At 37.1% G+C, this 20,088-nt stretch overlaps 1 protein-coding gene across 1 annotated transcript in view; it reads right to left on the bottom strand.

Moving 5' to 3' along the window:
* SLC12A2 (solute carrier family 12 member 2) overlaps window positions 1–20,088 on the bottom strand; it is a 122,708-nt gene that overhangs the window by 68,431 nt on the left and 34,189 nt on the right. The window contains exons 2-4 of the mRNA XM_027874885.1: window positions 11,130–11,249; window positions 7,949–8,024; window positions 7,273–7,368 (exon numbers count right to left, since the gene is read on the bottom strand). Of these exons, the coding sequence (XP_027730686.1) occupies window positions 7,273–7,368; window positions 7,949–8,024; window positions 11,130–11,249 (292 nt within the window). The remainder of the gene's footprint in view (window positions 1–7,272; window positions 7,369–7,948; window positions 8,025–11,129; window positions 11,250–20,088) is intronic.

Genomic DNA, 20,088 nt, shown 5'->3' with positions numbered 1-20,088 from the left:
TTTGCTAGGGGTTCTAGCAAGAACAAATGAGGAGCCTCTACAAGTAATCTGGAACCAGAAAGGGGTGCCCTTAAGGACACAATATTTTCCAGACTGTCTAAAGGAAAGATGTGCTGGGAACCAGACAACTGTACAGTATGTCTGAGATCCAGGATGAACCGTGTTGATTGAATGGATATTGTAAGGGATTACTAAGTTGCAGGGAGACTTAATGTCTGTTGTTACTGATGTCCATTACTGTACCCCTCTGGCTTTTATCTTCTGTATCTGTATGCTAAGTTCTCTTGATTATCTTGATGTTGTTTGATTTTCAAATTAGTCTCTTGATCATTCCTACTATTGCTTATACTGTGCCTTGTTAATGGTTCTTATCCCACTTTGTAATTGGGGCTGTTCCAGGTAGTATCCATTGTACTCTTTTACCCAGTATGCCCTGTGTGGTCATCAGCATACCCAGGGGTTGCCTTTAATCAATGACCGGGGTTTGGGGGGTAGGGAAATGTTAAGGATTGTTAAGGGGTTCCGTGAACTTCTCTTTTTGAATTGCCATATATCCCAAAATCACCGGACCCTGAGCATGCAGGAGGCCCCAAACGTGTCAAGGATGAAAATCACCGCCCCCCCCACCTCCACCTGCTGATATAATTTGTTGCTTGAATCCCAAACTGGACTCCCTGTGTGTCCTTGGGAGTCAAGACAGGTGCTAGCCAGTCTGGGAAATTTGCTTGTACAGCCAAGGGAAAAGAATGCTTTTGCCATTGCCTTGTTCCTCCTCCTTGGGAGGGGTTTTGTCCTTTTTTCACCTTTATTGCACTTTTCCCACCTCCCATATCTTTTAGGTGGAGTTTTGTTTCCACCTCTTTCCTTTGTCCTGCTTTCATAAATATGCAAACTTCTGTATGAATTGTGAACTCTTTGGGTTCCACACACATGTTCATTTCTTTTGTAATAAACCTAGTTTTTACCTAAGTTTCCTGAAGTAGTGATTGCCTGTTGACACCAACAAGGAAAGCAACTGCAAAAACTTAAAAAAGGCTGTGACCTGGCAAATGGGGAGAAGAAACTAGTCTCAGATAAGTGGAAGTTAGATTGTGGAGATATGCTGAAGTGTCCTGCATAACTAAACAAGACCTTAAAAGTCACGACAACTTTGATGTTCTTTAACCAAGAATCTGATTTGGGGCTCTTCCATCATTTTCAAAACACCAACAACTTTTAAAATTAAAATAAATAGAATGACATTTTAAAACCATGCAATTACTCAAGTCATGACAGCATGATACTCTACCTCCTGACTCCAGACATTTTCACCGGCCATTCCCCCCCAGTGCTTTGAACTCTCTTCCTCTTCCTCTCTCCCTCCTGAATTCTCTGGCTTCCTTCAAGTCTTAGTTGCAAGAAATCTAAATTTTAGTCCTTCTTAATCTTAGTACCTTCCCTCTGGAATTATCTCCTACTGATCCCACACAGATTTAATTTGCACATGGCTGTTTGCAAGTTGTCTCACCCATTAGACTGCATGAGGTCTTTTTTGTTTGTTTGGCTTTTTTTTTTTGTATCCTTAGTACTTAGCACAGTGCCTGGAATAGAGAAGGGACTTAGTGCTTCTGACCTGACTGTTAATATGACACATGTCAAAAATGAACACAGATATTTGTATCTTCACATGGTACACATGGTACAACAGATTTCTTATGTCTGTCAGGAAAGATGAATGACCTGCTTCTAAATTTTCACTGTATCATGCATGGGAAAGCACTGTTTTGTTTTGTTTTTTTAAACAATATTATTTAGATTCTTGTCCAAGAATAGACACTTCCATTGGTGGGACCATGAACATTTCTTTGAATAGTCCTACAAATAAATCTAAATTCAACTATCAATTTCAGTCACTGTTTAAACTTTCTACCCTCAGTTCCCTAACCTACAAAATGAGGGGTTGGATGATTCAACTTTTCTTTTTTTTTTTTTTCTTTTTGCTAGGTAATCAGGGTTAAGCGACTTGCCCAGGGTCACACAGCTAGTAAGTGTCTTGTGTTGTGTGTCTGAGGTCGGATTTGAATTGAGGTCCTCCTAAGTCCAAGGCCGGAGCTCTATCTACTGCACCACTTAGCTGCCCCAATGATCCAACTTCTAAGTACTTTCAAATCTTAACTCTATAATTCAATGAAGTAAATCCTAAATATCCTGATCTACTCATACACAGAAATGTTTGTTAGTTATAGTGCAACAAAGTTTCATCTCCTTCTGATATTTGCATTAATGTGATTAAGCAAATTTTGGTTAGAAAAGTGCGTCACACAATGAGCCTAAAGACTAGCTCTGGCAGCTAATTCATGAACTTTATTCATCATTTGAATAAATTAATCCTTAATTTACAAAAGCAAAGCAATATATTCCTAACATTGAAATAAACAACATTGGTTATTTTAGTCAAAACTGTCTTTATTTTGAAGGAGTGCCAATGATTCATAATTTGTATCAGAAAGAGTACAATTAGCAGTTTGCTTGAATTGTATATGGCCAGTTCAAGTATCATTCTGTTGACTTTTACAATCAGTATTTTGTTTAAATTCACTATTTGTCCATGTAAAGCACAGGCTGAAAAGCCACAAATTTCCAACTTATTTTGAATAAATATTTGATCAACAAAGACCTACATGCCAATCAATCAATAAGCCTTTATTAAGTGCTTACTATTATGGCACTGCACTAAGTAGTGGGGATACGAAGGAAAACCAAAAATTGTCCCTGTCCTAAAGGGACATAAATTCTAATAGGGGAAAACAACATATGTTAATCATAACATACAAGTTAATACACAGTAGATGGAAGGCAACCAGAGGGGATAGCAACTAGCAGCCAGGGACTAGGACAGGTCTCCAAGAGGTAGCACTTCAACTGAATCTTAAAGGAAACCAGGAATTCTAAGGGTTGGAAGAGGAAAAGCATTCCAGGAACGTGGGACAACCAGTGTGAAAGGCACTGAGACGGGAGACGGAATGCTGAGGAACAACAAGAAGGATAACAGAGTGAGACCACACAGGGGGAGTAGAAGGTAAGAAGATTAGAAAGGCAGGAAGAGGGCAAGTTGTGCAGAGTTTTGAAATGCCAAACAAAGGACTATATTTATCTTTGAAGTAATAGAGAAGCAGAGAATTTACTGAGGGAGCTGACATAGATCTATGCTTTAGGAAAATCATTTTGGCAATTGAATGGAATAGGGACTAGAGTGGGAAAAGACTTGAGGCAGAGACATTAACTAAATTGCAATTATCTAGAAAGTGAAAGTAATAAGGGCTGACCTAGGTAGTGGCTAAGTAAGTGGAGAAAAGGGGACTTATGTTAGAAATGTTGTAGAGGAAGAAATGTCAACATCTGAAGACTGATCAGATAAGTGGGGTGAGCAAGGGGAGTTGACAATAATAGGGAAGTTCAGAAAAGGGCAGAGTTTGGAGAGAAAGATAATAATTTAGGTTTTGCACATATTGGGTTTGCTAGGAACTAAGCTAGATACTGGGGATAAAAAATAAAAATGAAATAGTTGCTGTCCTCAAGGAGCTTATATTCTTTCAGGTGAGGGGGAACAACATATAAAATTAATACAAAATATATATAAAGTTTCCTGAAAGCCAGCATCTAAGACAAAGGAAACATTTCAAGGAATCAAATACATATTAAAAATTCAAGTTGAGTTTTGATTTAAAAGCTTTGCCTAAACACAGAATTTGGGAAAATTGCATAATAGATAAACATGAAGAAATCAGATTGAATGAAAACTTCCCATCACAAATGACAAAATGCAGAATAACTTGCTGCTTTCATAGCTGACTCCACTTTTATGTATATTTTCTTGTTTGAATCATATGAAAGGTAATTTGAGCTCAACCTGACAACTGAAAGTCTAAATTAATAAAGCTAAACTTGCCTCCTCAAGGTATAAACTTTAAAAAAGTCACAGCAAAAAAAGCAAAAAAGTCACAGTCAATTTTATTTTGCTAAATAAAATTTCAGTCGTTTTTCAGTCATGTGGCACTCTTCATGATGTCATCTGGGGTTTTCTTGGCAAAAATATTAGAGTGGTTTTGCCATTTCCTTCTCCAGTTCATTTTACAGATGAGGAAGCTGGGGCAAAGTTAAGTGACTTGCCCCAAGGTCACACAGCTAGTAAGTGTCTGAGGCCAGAATTTCTTTACCACCTAGCTGCCCAATTTATACTGTTTATAACATACCACTGTTAACACTTTCATTTTTGATACACAAATGGACACTTAACAGACTCTCTGTTGACTACTACGTCTGAATTTTTGACTACTTTTGACTAATTTCTGACTCTGTTGACTACTACGTCCAGCTACAGGGCACTTTTGAAAAACGTATTGAGTCCTTTTAAAAAAAAAAAAAAAGTCAATGAAACGATCCAAAAGCAAAACTCAAGTGGGAAAACACTTAGTTTTTCCACCTATATGCCCATTTCAGATTGGTCATCATAGTATTTCTGCCATCATCACAAAGTGTTGAGAAACACAAGACAACCATAAAAAATACAAGAGTAATACAAAGCGAGCAGAGAATAAAAAAAAAAATCCAAGAAATGTAATCCAAGATATAAGGTACTGATATATACATAGATCATGTCATTTTTATCCCAAAGTACCATAATGAATGGATGACTAAAACATAGCATTTCTTTCATTGTAGCACCTAATAAGAAGGTCTCATGTCTACATCAGACCAAAGGGATAAGAGATAACCAAATAAACATAAGTACCTCTACAATGTCATTCCATTTACTTTGTATGGTGATGTCCCACTAAGAATCAAAGAAAACTGGTGTTGGTAACTACCTCCTTTCTACCACTATTACCACTAGAGCATTTAATAATAAATTTAACCAAATTGTCATCTAAGCATCTTCGTTGTTCTTCCTTCAAATTTTTGTTCTTTTCTTCTTCAGTGAAGATTTCCTAGATTTGCTCCATAATCTCTTTCCCCCTCAATTTCCTAATATCAAAATTGGTTTAAAATCCAAATGAGCATGATTAGGCACTTAAAATGTCCTTCTCCTTATTCCACCTACCCAAAGCCTACCTAGCTAGTTAAGACTGACCCACCAGAGTGACAAGTAGCATTGACAATTTGTTCAACAAGCACTTATTAAGTGCCAACTGTGAGTCTGGCACAAAGAAGAAAAACAAAGAAATCTTGGCCCTCAAGGAGTTTATATTCTATCGGGGGGGAGGGGGAAGAGGGGAACACACTGATGTGACATAAATAGTTAAAATTATAATAACTGACTATTCATTAGGTGTCAGACACCAAAGGATTCTATCTATCCTGCTTATTCTTATCGAACCTATTAATGATTGACACATTAAAAAATGGCTGAGGTATGCTCACTATAGGTTGGTATATCTGTAAAAGACTCATCCTTCTCTGTCTACTGCAATTTAAAACCTCATAGACTCTACCCATCCCCCCAACGCCACCTCCATGTTCTTATTACCAGGGCCTCTCAGCATCTATCTGCAAAGCTCAGGGTAGGCCTAGTTACTGGGCCTGAAAAGTGTTTGCCCTTGCCCTTGTCTTTTTTTTTTTTGGCTAGGCAATGGGGTTAAGTGACTTGCCCAGGGTCACACAGCTAGTAAATGTTATGTGTATGAGGCCAGATTTGAACTCAGGTCCTCCTGAATCCAGGGCCAGTGCTCTATCCACTGTGCCACCTAGCTGCCCCTGCCCTTGTCTTTTAGAATCAGAACAGACATCAAGATCTAAAAGGTTGGTTGGAAGATCTGCATGCTCAATTACCTTTGTTTACCAAACTGATCTATAGATTACCAATAAATTTCGTAACTGGATCAACTCAGTGTGAGATTCTACCTCTATATCCTATAATTCCAGTTTTGACTGCTCACCAGCTTTCAGGAAAAGTCTGGTTCACAGAATCTCCTCTTGCACATCCCGGACCACTGGTTACCCAGCCTCTGACCAAGTACTTGGAAAACTGGTAGTACTGTTTGTTTGGTGATTTCAGTTGTGTCTGACTGTTCATGATCCCTTTGGCATTTTCTTGGTAAAGACTATGGAGTAGTTTGCCATTTCCTTCTCTAGCTCATTTTAAAGATGAGGAACAGAGACAAACAGGGTCAAATGACTTGCCCAGGGTTCAACAGTAAGTGCCTGAGGCCAGAACTGAACTTACGGAGATGAGTCTTCCTGACTTCAGGCCTGGCATTCTATCTACTGTACCAATGGGCAGCTTAGAAAACTTACATAGTACTTATTATCAGCACCACTCACCTGGCTCTTAACATACAGCCTAGTACATTTCCCTGGGTCAATATCTTTCTGTCTTCAACTAGGTTGTAATCACCATGAAGGTAGGGACTCTCCCTTGTATTTCTTTAGATTCTCATAAACACTAAAAAAAAATACTTAATAATCTAGTAGTAAAATAATTAAGCTAATCAAATTCTAGTGAGTTTGGAATTGTTTAATTATTTTATTTGTACCTTTAATTTGTTATTGTTCAGTCATTTCAGTAGTGTCTGACTCTTCATGACCCTATTTGGGGTTTTCCTGGCAGTGATACTGGAGTGATTTGCCATTTCCTTCTCCTGCTCATTTTACAGATGAGGAAACTGAGTTAAACAGGGTTAAATTACTTGTCCAGGGTCACACAGCTAATAAGTGTCTGAGGCCAGATTTGAACTCAGGATGATGAGTCTTCCTGACTCCAGGCCCAGTACCCTATCTACCTACTGTGCCACCTAGCTAACATTTCTAAATATTAAAATTTGATCTTATAGCTCTATTTTGATAATTATCTAAATCAATGTATATAGCACTCTATAAAGCAAAAGTGTAATAAATTATAAGCACAATAATGATTTGTGATGCGTTTACAACACTTCTGTCTTATGGAAGGAGCTGAGTTTCCCTTCAAAAATGAGAAAATATATTCTATGATATAAATATTAAAAACAGAAAAGTTAATCAAGTTTAAAGGAGCACTAACAAAATTTTAGTTTAATAACAGAACTCTTCTGACCTGACCTGCCTCCAACATTTTAGAGAAGCAAAATGTCAGAAAATATCCAGTAGCTATTTTCCTTATTTTATATAGAACAGCAATTCAAAAATTTAAGATCACAAAAGGGTTAGAAATATAAATTTAACTTTATTTTTAAAAGGTGGTTTTTAATACAAGTATTTTTACAATGATTTAAAATATTAGAAAGAAATATGATCTTTAAAAAGATTTAACTTTACCTCCTCTTACAAATCCATTGGTAGCTATTGCTGAAGTAGACAATCCTGTGATGGTTGTGACAATAGTGGCCATTGCTATAACAAGAACTGACAGACCTTTTAAGGAAAAGAAATGGATGTTTTAATTGTTAATAAAAAATTGTTTTAAGACAGAGAAAATACATATAAACCACACCTCCAGGTGATCACATCTAGAATTTCTTATCTACTGGGTCAATTAAAGGCAATATGGTACAGCTGAAAGAGAGCTATTCCTGTAGTCTGCACAGGTCAATCTCTGCCTTTTCCCATCTATGTCATTTTGAGCAAGTTACAAACTGTGTGTTAGTTTTGTCACCTATAAAATGGAGAAAACTGTACTTGCTTCTACCTACTTCACAGGGCTGTTTGTAGGGAAAGTGCTCTGTAAATCATAAAGCTCTATAAATATACACAAATTATTAAAACTTCCAATTTATTTCATAACTAAAAATGGAATTTTTAAATCCCTTATAAGGATGAGGCATCATAGGATCACTAACGCAACACTGATATAAAAGAACATTATTGATAATGTCTCTGTTTCTTTTTAATCTTGTCATAAGTCAAAACAAAGTACTGTTGAACATGTGCCACCATTCTTCCACAGTGCTTAAATAATTCCCAGCTAAATAAAACAGCATAAAGGTGTACCTACCTATCCCAGCCTGACCCACAATCCATGACAGCCTGATGAAGAGCATCACACCCCAAATGTTTAACATACATCGTACCTGGGAAAGGAGTAACACACAGATGGGATCTAAAATATAGCGAAAAAATAATAGCCAATGGCAGTTTCATAAACAATTACTATAAAGCTATTGTTTTAATCAAGAGATTAAACATGATACAATAAAAGCTTAGTACAGATAAGAAGGAAAAATCTAGGAATCCGAGAAATAAAAACAAAAGACAAATGCCTATCATCAACATCTGACACTAACAGAGGCCATAAGTCAAGAAAACAGGAATATTTTGAAGCTCTTTATCATAAAAGACATAGTCTTTCCTTTCCTAAAAACTGTTAAACCAAATTCTATTTCTCTCATTTCTTTACCTTGAACAGATTTTAACTTCTATAAACTACACTTAACCACTATTTTTCAAACATAAGATTATAAACCTTTGACATAATTCTTTTCAAGAAGCCTTTTTAAAAAAATGATTTTTGAAGCCAAGTACCTAAGATATGAGGGTAGGCAAAGTAACACTAACCAGTACAACTTTATATCTACATTGGCTCATCTCCCAGAATCAGAGAACCTGAGAGCAGAAGGGACCATAGCTGTCTGCCCCATCCATAGAGGTTCTCCCAGTATAAAAATACCTCATAAGCAGCCATTCAGGTTTGGCTTCAAAACCCCCAACGAGGAGGAAACCATCAATTTTTAAGACAGCCTGTTCCACTTTGGGACAGCAATCACTGTTAGAAAGTTGCTCCCGACATGAAGCCTAAATTTGCCTCTTTAAAATTTCCCACAGGTCCTGTTTCTGACTTCTTGGACCAAACAAACCAAAAAAAACCTAATACATCCCCTACCTGAGATCTCTTCAAATATCTGAAAACAGCTAGCACCCTTCTCCCAACCCTTCCTGGAATCTTTTCTTCTCCAAACTAAACATGCCCAGTTCTTTCAACTGATTCTCATACCATAGGGACTTAAGGCTCTTAAGGGGGCCTATAGCCCACAACCACCACTGTGGATACTCTCCAGCTTATTAATGTCTTTTTTAAACTTTAGCAATTAGAACTGAACACAATACTCCAGATAAGGGCTGGTGAGGGAAAAGTACAGTGGGACTATCACTTCTCTATTCCTAGAAGCTATGCCCCAAGGTCATAGCCAGCTTTTTAGGATGCCACATCACACTGTGAACTCATATTGAGTTTGCAGCCCTCTAAAATCTCCAGATCTCTTTTACAACAATGGCTATCTAACCGTGCTTCCCCCTCTTGTACTTGTGAAGTTAATCTTTTGTATTCAAATATAAGAATTCACATGTATCCCTGTTTAATTTCATTTTATTACATTCAGCCCAATGCTCTAGAGACTATAGATCATTGTGGATTCTGGCTCTTTCATCTACTGTGATAGTCATCCCTCCAGCCTTGTGTCTGCATCTGCAAATCTGATGAGCATGTTATCTATGGCTTTATCCAAGTCACTACTAAAAATGTTAAGAAGAACAGGGTTAAACACAGATTCCAGGTTATTCCATTAAGCCCTCCTTCCACAAGGACATGGAGCCATCTCATAGCATCATTCTTCTAAATCTCACAAGTGGATCGCCAGCTAGACAATGCAGATGTCCTGCTCAGAAGGACATAAATTCAGCCCTTCTACACCAATTCTATATCTAGACCTTGTTCCTAGTAAAAAGGGACAAATTAATCCTCGACTGTTTGCTACCTAGGGGAAAGTAGAAAAGGCATTATTTTTTCCCTTCATTCCACCTCTAATAAACTATTATTATTAACTCTGCAACTTCCCTACCAATTGCCCCTAAAAAAAGGATCCAGCTGTTCTTTGCCCTACTCTTTTTGACTCCGTGTCTCCTATTAGCTGACACCCTCATGCCTAACTTTTATAGGCAGAATAGGCAAAATGTGTAAAAATCACAAATTCACTTCCAAGTGTATATAAGATTCTAACTGATCTAGTTGCCTGTTATATACATTTTATCACCAATTCAATCAGTATTTATTAAGGACCTACCACACGCAAGGCACTGCATTGTGCCAAGCCCTGAAACACAAAGAAAAAAAAATGAAACGGTCCCTGACCTATTGTGGGGAGCATATCATGATGCAGATAAGTAAACACAAGGTACATACAAAGTTATATAAAACAATATCAAGGGACAGAAAAATTACTAAACAACTAGGTAAGGTGGGAATCAGGAAAGGCTGTGGAAGGAAGCAAGGGTTTTAGATAGAGAGGACAAACTGAGAAAAGACAAAGAGGAAGGAGATGGCATGTTATACAGAAAGAACCACTTAGGCCAAAATGAAGTCATGTGAAATAAGATTAGAAAAGCAGGTGAACAATAGAAGGGAGGGCTTTTAATTAATTTAATTAATGAGGACACGAAATGGGACTTAAGCAGTAAACTTGCACAATGTACACTTTTTCTTTTTGATCTGGACCTGTGATTTCATTGGTGTAGGGAAGTTCTTACTGCATCAATTCCCTCCACTGGATGTGTATCAACAACTGTTAAGAACTTCAGTCTTAGAGAGTTGCCTGGGACTGACAGGGAGGTCAAGTGCTTGCCCCAGCTAATGTGTCTGAAGCAGACCTGAACTCAAGTCTTCCTGACCATTTATTGACTATACTATAACATTTCACAACCTTCACAAAGTAGGCACTTAAGAAACACTGAATGAGCTGATTACATTAGTGATGAAAACATTTGTTTGGTCTTATTACATTTTAATAACAAATAGAAAAGACTGCCTAGGTATAAGTTAATAGGTCTCTTCCTAAAGGATTTATAAGAGAATTAAACTGGGAAAAACAATGAACTTTCTTGAGAACTCATTGATATACATAAGTAATATTCTACAATAACTAAAATTCAATTAAACAATTAGACAAAAATTAATAAAGCAACTACTATATTCATGAAATTGTGTTAGGTTCTAGGAATACGAAAATATAAATAAAATAGCTCTTGAGGAAGGAGCTTATATCCTGTGATGGAATACAATAGGTGTGGAAAAAAGTAAATAAAAATACTGTACATACAATTGTAAATTCTCACATAGGAAATTGTACCTAAACTATGCTTTGAGGAAAGATATCTGGCAAGTAAAAAAATGTTTATATACTTACTAAAACACCCTTTATCCAACCAAACTTCACCACACCTTTACTTTCTGCAGTGTAAGTGACTACAGCTTCTCTGGTTGGAGTACCTTCTTCTCCATTTGCAAAGCCATCCTCAAAAGGTTCCTAGTTAGAACAAGAAGAAAGAATTTTAAATTTGTGGATTATTCAAGAATTTTTTTCAAAAGATGATTTCAGAAAGAGAGTTTAATTTTGAATTGAGATTACATATTTTTAAGTTACTCAAGTAAAAAAATCTGTAAGCATAGAGAAACTTTAGGACAACGCCTTAAACAAAGGTGCTCAGCAAATACTTCTTAATGAACAGATGGACCCAGTCTTTTTTAAAAAGACATTTTGAAAAGATTAATGAAGAAAAGCCATATTAAAACAAAGGCCTCCCAGAGTCAGTTATTTTGAAAATGAAAACAAAACCCAACTATTTTTTCTTTCATTTTCTTTTTAAACCAATAAGAGTTTGATAGCGTGAGAGTAATATCTGCCTAGGCTAGTAATATATGCCTAGGCTCGTTAATTCAGCAAGGTCAATACATGATTATTTTCCTTTTTTTTAGTCACTCCTTTGGGGAGCTCATCTAATCTTACCAACCATATTTAAACAGATGTCTTCCAAATATAACACTTAATATGTGACCTGCCCTCCAGTCTTATACATCTATAGTACTTGAATGTGGTACCAATCCCGGAAATTTTCTCATGCTAAAATGTTAAGTTCTCTAACCTCCTCCTCCCTCCTCAAACTGGCATATATTAGCATACTATGTGATGTTCCTCATTACACATTAGGCATGCTATTTTCCTTAAGGTTTTCAAAAGTTCATAAACTTGTCCTTCTACTTTACTGCCTCTATAAAGTGACCAAATTCTGCCAATTTCTCCAAGTTCTTGGATTCTAAATGAGACCAGATTACAGACTTCCTCCTGAGAATCTATTCCCATTTGTAGTGGCCCTATATAACAAAAGTGGAGAATTGAATCAATCCTAAAATGAGTTAGCAGCTAAGTCTCCTTGGGTGAAGGACTATTCGGTAGGACTCGAGATATTTACAAACATACACAAATAGGACCAATTTGAAGTCTGTGAAATCTGATTTCAATTCAAAGTCATGGAAATACAAGTCAAACATTTAATAGGCAACAGATGCTCAACTGAATGTGGTCTTCTTTATCTAAACACTCATACTAACCATTTCAACCAACTCCCCTCCTTACCTATATCTAACATCTACCAGGGATATTGTAGAAGAAAGAAAATGAAAGTTATGTTTCAGAAATTCTAATGTCAAAGGCATTCCAAAGCTCCAAAAGGATCAAATTATCTTATCTTAACCACCTCTCTAGGCCCTGAGATTGCTTTGTTTTGTCTTGGTTAATTGCTCTTTAAAAGGGGGACAAATCTGAAAGCAAAAACTCATTACCTCCCTTGTGAACAACTATCAATGTGCTAAGTACAAGAGTACAATCTAGAATCCATATTTATATTACAAAAGCATAATTTTTAAATCTCAGAAATTCCAGATTCTAAAGACAAATTTTATTATCTCAAGAATTCTAGATTCTAAGTCAAAGTACTTTGATTTGACTAGACTTTAATAATACTGAAGTCAAGGCAATTTTTAAGAAAATTGCTTTGTTTTTTAAGAAAGTCTTTTATTTTCATACTTTCTATAAAAAGTGATATAATGAAAAAGAGCGCCACTTTTTAATTCTCAAAAGCAAGTATTAGTACACCCTCAGAGAATGAGTTGTTCTCAATAGCTTTAATTCCAGAAAAACTTTGTTAACCACTTTGGCTATCAATCTTTCAGACATACATTGCATACTTTTCTGTCTTCTTATAGTATAGAATAAAATTTAGCTTTTTCTTGATGACTCAAGATCATGATTATGTACATCAACTGTAATAATTTTTAAAAGAATACTTCTTATATTGTACTAAAACAGTAGTATCAATCTCAGTTCAGGTATGTCATACTGTATTCAACTAGGATCAATAATCCCAAACCACCGTGCTTTGACTTATGTTTTTATAGTCATCTATTCCTTCCATCTTTACAGCTATCACTTCTCCCTGCCATCAGGACAGGGGTTGGCAGGTCATCTTTCCTGTTTTAATGTACTTCTAAGGGGTTTGTAAATCATGCATTTCATAATTATGTGTAAAGGAAGCATAAACTGGCTAAGTGAGAGTTAAAGGATTTGTCTTTCCAGCAAAGTATATGAGCTTCTTCAGAGCATGGGCTTTCACATTCATCCTCACTCTACTTTCCTGGTTCTCAGGTCTGGGTCAGACAGGTGACTCATAGGTAGGCAAGGTGAATGGAAAGATTCCATTAAAGCCAAAGTCTTAAATAAGTGTTTGAAGGGACATTTTAGAATATAAATTTTGGTTTACAAACCAGTAGATCTGTCCTAATGATTTAAACCACATAATATAACTGTTCTGGAGAAAAGGTGGGATCAAAATAATTTTAATTTATTAATTCATAACTGAAGTTGATGACTGTTTTATTACTAAATACTGCTATACTGTGATCAGCACTCTTTATTTTGTTATGTATTAAGACTTAAGATCATCCAAAATAGCTTATATGTGCTCCAACTACGCAATAAACAGATTTTTGGATACTTATCTCATAACCTCTATGAAAAGAAAATCAAGGCATATGTACAGATTTACTAATAGGCTATTGTTGTCAGTGCTCACCACGTAAGTGGGTGCCTTTTTAGCAATGCAGAAACAACAAGGAGGCATTCTAAAATTTCTACTGTGGGTGTGTGCTAGAATTCCACTTCTGAGTTCAATATCTGCAAGTAATTTTAAATTTGACTGTCACCTAGTCTATGGAAAATTATTTAGATAATAAAATTAATTTTTCCTTTGTCATTTATAAGGTGGAGATTTTAAAAATCAAGATTCCTACTAAAAAATAAAAGATCAAATTTCACCACTATTTTCTACAATTAGAATATGGATCAAGAAAGCAAGACAGAAGTTTATCCAAACTAAAATAACCCTAAAAATCTTCACTTCTCTTTTCCAGCTTCCCATGAAGGCTTCCTTGAGTTCAGAATTTGATTCTTTCTTTTCATGCCAGAAGTTCAGGAATAAGAGTGCTGTATCCCTTGCCAGAGTTAACAAAACAAAACAAAACAAAAAACTAAGTGTTAAGGGGGAAAGTTATTATTGATGTAGGAAGGTTTCCTAGTGAAGATAACATTTTAATTGGGCTTTGAAAGGTGGGTAGGAATTCAAAAAGGTCCAAGAGGGAAGAGAGGTATTCCAGGCACCAAGGCATCCTGAGGAAAGGCACAGAAGTCCAAGGATGCATGGTATATTCAGAGAACAGAGATTAGATTGCCTGGAGCCATAGGTGCATGAAGGATAGTATATTTGAGAATGTTGGAAAGGGTGATGCTAGATTACAGACTGCTTTAAAAACCATACAAAAGAAATTTCAGAACCTTATTTCATGTGCAATCAGAAAGCACTAAATATTTTTGAGCAGCAAGAACAGACTGCACTGACAGCAGATGAAAGGACTGTGGAGCCCAGATGAAGGGTCTTTTTGAGATGCTTTCTCAGTCAATAAGTCAGTCCATAAATATTAAGTGTGTTCCAGGCACTGTGCTAAACACTGGGGATACAAAAAGAGACAAAAGACAAGTCTCTGCCATCAAGGTGCTCACAATATAATGGAGGAGACCACAAGCAAACAACTATGTACAAACATGCTGTGTACAAGATAAGAAAGAAGGGGAGCAGCTAGATGGTGCAGTGGATAGAGCGCGGTCCCTGGATTGAGGAGGACCTCAGTTCAAATACGGTCTGAGACACATAACACTTACTAGCTGTGTGTGACCTTGGGCAAGTCACTTAACCCCCACTGCCAAACCAAAAAAAAAAAAAAGATAAAAAACAAATAGTTAACAGAGGGAAGACACTAGAATTAAGAGGCATTGGGAACTACTTCCTGTAGAAGATGAGATTTTAGTTTAGACTTAAAGGAAGCCAGGGAGGTCAGTAGGCAGGGTTCCAGGCATGAGGGACCTCCAGGGAAAAAACCCAGAGCTGAGAGATGGGAGTGTCTTGTTCATATAATAGCCAGGAGGCTGGTAAAACTGAATCAGAGAGTACCTACTGTCAGGGAGTAAGCTGCAAAAAGACTGGAAAAGTAAAAAGGAGCCAGACTACAAAGGACTTTGAAAGTCAGATAGAACATTCTGTATTTGATCCTGGAATCAATAGGAGCTACTGAAGTTTACTGAGTAGGGAGGCTCAGTGGTGACATGGTCAAACCTCAACTTTAAGAAAATCATTTTGGTGGTGGAATGGAAGATGGAATGGAGTGGGGATAAGTCTGAGGCAGGTAGACCTACTAGCAGGCTATTACTAACTCTGCAACTCCTCCAGCAATTGTCCCTCAAGGTGAGGGAGGAATAGGAAGCAAGGCTCAAACTGTGTTCCTTGCCCTATTCTTTTTGACTCCGGGATTCCCATCAGTTGACAACCTCATTCCCAACTTTTATAGGTGGAATAGGCAAAATGTATAAAAATCAGAAACTCAGTTTCCAAGTGCACATAAGAGTCTACGTATGAGGTGATGAAGGCCTTCACCAGAGTGGTGGCAGTGTCAAGAGGAAAGAAAAGACACTGCAAAGGTGAAACTGACAGGCCTTGGCAACAGACTCTGTGTGTGTGTGTGTGTGTGTGTGTGTGTGTATGTATGTATGGGGGGGGGTGTTTTAAACAGTGAGGAGTACAGAAGACACCTAGGTTGTAAGTCCAAGGGAATGGGACAATAGTGTTTCCCAGGAATAGGGGTAAAGATAATGAGTTATATTTTAGATATAATGAGCTGAAGATGTCTACTGGACATCCAGTTCAAGATGTCTGAAAGACAGTTTGGAGATGCAAGACTAGAAGTCCACCTATCCAGCAGAAAGAAAGAATAAGTAGATTTGAGAACTACTGGCATAAAGATGGTAATTAAATCCACTGGAGCTGATGAGATCATCAAATGAAGTAGTATAGAGGGAGGAGACAAGATCCCTAAGGAACACTTACAGTTAGAGGGCATGATCTGGAGAGGATCCAGCAAAGGAAACCAAGAAGGAGTGGACAGGTAAGAAGAGAACCATGAAAGTGGTATCTGAAAACCTAGAGAGAAGAGCGTTTCAAGGAGGAGAGGGTGATCAATAATGTCAAAGGTTGCAGAGAGATTGAGGAAAATGAGGATCGAGAAAAGGCCACTGAATTTGGCAAATCCGAATCTTCCCTGAATATGTGAAGTCCTAAAGTTTTTAAGGGATTTTCAATTAGGCCACAGGTTATATGCAATTAAGCATGGTATGCACTGTCAAACTGGAAAGCCAGCTCTGTTTCTGTGAATGGTTAGTTAAGAATGGACTCCACCAGAATTTTATAAGGATTTTAAAATTGTCAGATTTCATACTATTAAATCATTTACAAATGGTATTTCGAAATGTCTCATCAACTTCATATATAAGATACATAAGTATACTTAACACGGTATCAAATATATGACCCAAAAGGGAGGGGCCTGTTTTATAACATGAAGACCACAAATAGATTCATCTGAATGTTGGAAAAGTAATATTCCCTCAAATATTAAAAACAGAAGAAAGTCCTTGAGCCCTTTAAGAAGATCCTCTACAAAGTATTTAGGGAAGAATACCCTAAATGAACCCCAAAGGAAGAGTCTCAGGAGTTGCAATCTACATCAGTAGAGGAACTAACCACAAGGATGAAATAATGACTTCACCAAATCTCACAAAAACCCCTTTGTTCCCAAATGATTTAAATTCCTTTGAATTATTCAGATTATATACAAAGAAGAAAAGGAAACTGTCAGTGAGCTACAACTGTGGCCTTTTCCTTTAAATCTGAGGAGGCAAATAATTACCAACCTCCTAGGGATTTCTGTAATTGAACTTCAGATGCATATACATCTGAATACCTATCAGGTAGAACAATGAAGAAAAAAAGTAAAATGATGATGGGGGGAAAAAAACCCCAAAAAAGTTTCCTGAAATTTAAACTCCTTCACGTGTTGTATGATTAGCATCATCAAAACCACCACCATTATTAACACCTGACATTCATATAGCACTTTATATCACATCAGGGGTGTGTAGAAACCAAGTTTCTTCTGACTCTGAGACCAGCACTCTATCCACTAGGTTAAATAAAATACTTTTTAAGTAGACAGTCACTTCAAGCTGTCTTTTTACCTTCTGTCCATATATTTGAAGATTGAAACTGAAAAGCAATATGACCTGATTAAAAAAAAATTAGTGGATGATCATAATCATAATTTGTGATCATATGCCATCTTCTCTGCAGGAATGCCTAAGTCTGTATTTCTAATATTATTTTTGGCAATCGTATTCTCAAACTGGAGATCATTTTTACATAGTTAGCAATTTAAACATTTCTTTAAAAGTTCACATAGCCTCATTAAGTACTATTGTCTCTTGGGCAAATGTGTCTGTCTCAGCAAGTGAGGTTTAATCCACCTAACAGTGTGCTGGCCAAATAAATGCTCAATATCCTGAAAACCACTGTTGGGACAGAAAGTAAAATTAGAACTCAATTGCCATCTCAGCTACGTCTCATTAGACTGATACCACGACTCAGCTGTCTTCATTCCTCCACCATGCCAGCCCCCTCCCTCCCATTGGTGAATACCTTCTATTGGTGCTTTATTCCCTTCCTGGCTATGCTCAGACTTCACCAGACTCATCTCCCCACAATGTAACCATTTCTCCAGTCCTCCTTATCTGCTCTCTTTTGTTTTGTCCTCCCTCATTAGAACAGAAATTCCTTGAGGGCTGAGACTGTCTTTCTTTTGCTTTTATTAGTATTCCCAGCACTTAGCATGATGGCACAAAGTAACTTCAGCTTCAGACTCTGATGATCACCCTCTTCTAGATATTCTCTTCTCTCTAGGTTTTTCACCACATTGTTCTCTCTCTTCTGGTTCTCCTTCCTATCAACCTGACCATACCTTTTCAATCTCCCCTGCTGGATGTTCATACAGATTACACTCACCAACTGTGGGAGATCCTCAAGGATCTGTCCGGGTCCCTCTTCTTTTCTCCCTCTATTCAATTGTCATTTCTACGTTAATGATTTTCAAATCTACTTATCCAGCCCTAACCTCTCTCCTAACCTCCAAGTGCCTATAAGACATTTTGAACTGGATGTTCCACACACATCTTAAATTCAACATGTCCAAAACAGAACTCATAATTTTAACCCCCAAGCCATCCCCCATCCCCTTTCCAAACTTCCTTATTACTGTTGAAGGCACCACCATCCCTTTTGGTCCCCCAGGCTTTCAAATCTTAGTGTTATCCTTGACTCCTTATTCTCATCCTATACCCAATCTGTTGCTAAGGCCTATTGATTTCACCTTTGCAACATTTTTTTGATTACGACCCTTTCTCTCCTCCAATACTGCCACTACTCTAGTGCAGACCTTCATCTCCTCATCTGGACTACTGTAATAGTCTGCTGGTGGATCCACTTGCCACAAGTTTCCAGTCCAGCCTTCATGAAGTCATTTTCCTAAAGTGCAGGTCTTACTATTTTCTCAATAAACTCTAATGGTTTCTTATATGCTCCAGAATCAAATAGAAAATCCTCTATTTGGAGGATTTTGCAACCTAGCCCTCCTCACTGGAGCTCCCCCCCCCCCCATCTTACAACCTACCCCATTGTCTCTGATGCAGTGACAATGGCTTCCTTGCAGTTCCTGGCAACAAAACACCGTCTCCTAACTCTAGGTATTTTTATAACTGTCCTTCACACATGGAATGTTCTCCTTCCTCATCTCCACTAAGCTGGCTTCATTCAGATCTCAATTAAAATCCCTCTTAATTCCAGTACCTTCTCTCTGTTAATTATTTCCTATTTATCCTCTAGCTTGTTTGTATGTAGTTGCTTGTTTGTATATAGTATTATGTTAGATTATGAGTTCCTTGAAGCTGGGATCTTCTTTTATCTTTCTTTGTATATGAAGTGCTTAGCACAGTGTCTGACACATAGTAGGCTCTTAAAGTTTACTGACTGACAAATGCTTGTTGTTTGAATTCTCTGAACAGTTTTCATAATAATTCTTACTCTTAGTCACAATTTCCTCATTTGTAAAAATGAAGATAATCCTTTAACACTACTCATCTTGGAGTTCTTGTGATGCTTTAATAAGAATGTATGTATGAAAGTTGGTGGAACAAACTTGTCATTTCACTGGTATTGAGAACTGCCCTTAAGTCACTGTCTTACGAGCTGCCTTGGGCACCAAAAGGGTAAGAGACTAACCCAATTCAAATAGGCAGGATATTTAAGAAGTAGCATTTGAACTCAGGTCTCTGTAACTCTGAGGCTGGCTCTCAATGAACATTAGGGTTTCTAGGGTCCACTTAAGAACTGCTGCAATAAGTAGGTACTTCTTGTATCTCTCAGTATGTTTTCAGTTCTCCCCTACAACCTTTCCAAGTAATTAAAATGAACAATTCACATTGCCAAAGCCACCTATTAAGAAATGTGTCCTTTAGTGAAGCCTTTAAAATCTATTTGTAGTTATCACTGAAAAAAAAAAATACAATGTGGTTTTAAAGATATTTGAGCTAAGAAACAACCTATAACCGTGAAAGAAGAGAACCTAGTATTTTAGAACTGGAGGACCTTTAGTTCTACTGGATACCTTCCCACCTTTCAGAGATCAATCTAAATAAAGTATTTATTAAATATCTACTACATGCCAGTGGTTGTGCAGAGCATGAAGGACTAAAAGATAAAAATGAAAGCCCCTTTCCTCAAGGAGCTTGTTTATAGAGGGAGATAACATGTATATATAAAATACGAACAAAATAAGTATATACACAAAACAAATATGAGGAAAATTTGGAGGGAAGC

This window comes from Vombatus ursinus, unplaced genomic scaffold (assembly GCF_900497805.2).
Source record: "Vombatus ursinus unplaced genomic scaffold, bare-nosed wombat genome assembly UNPS02014807.1, whole genome shotgun sequence".
In the NCBI taxonomy this organism is placed as follows: domain Eukaryota; kingdom Metazoa; phylum Chordata; class Mammalia; order Diprotodontia; family Vombatidae; genus Vombatus; species Vombatus ursinus.
Note: the sequence above shows the minus strand (reverse complement) of the source record. Positions and strands in the feature narration are given on the sequence as shown.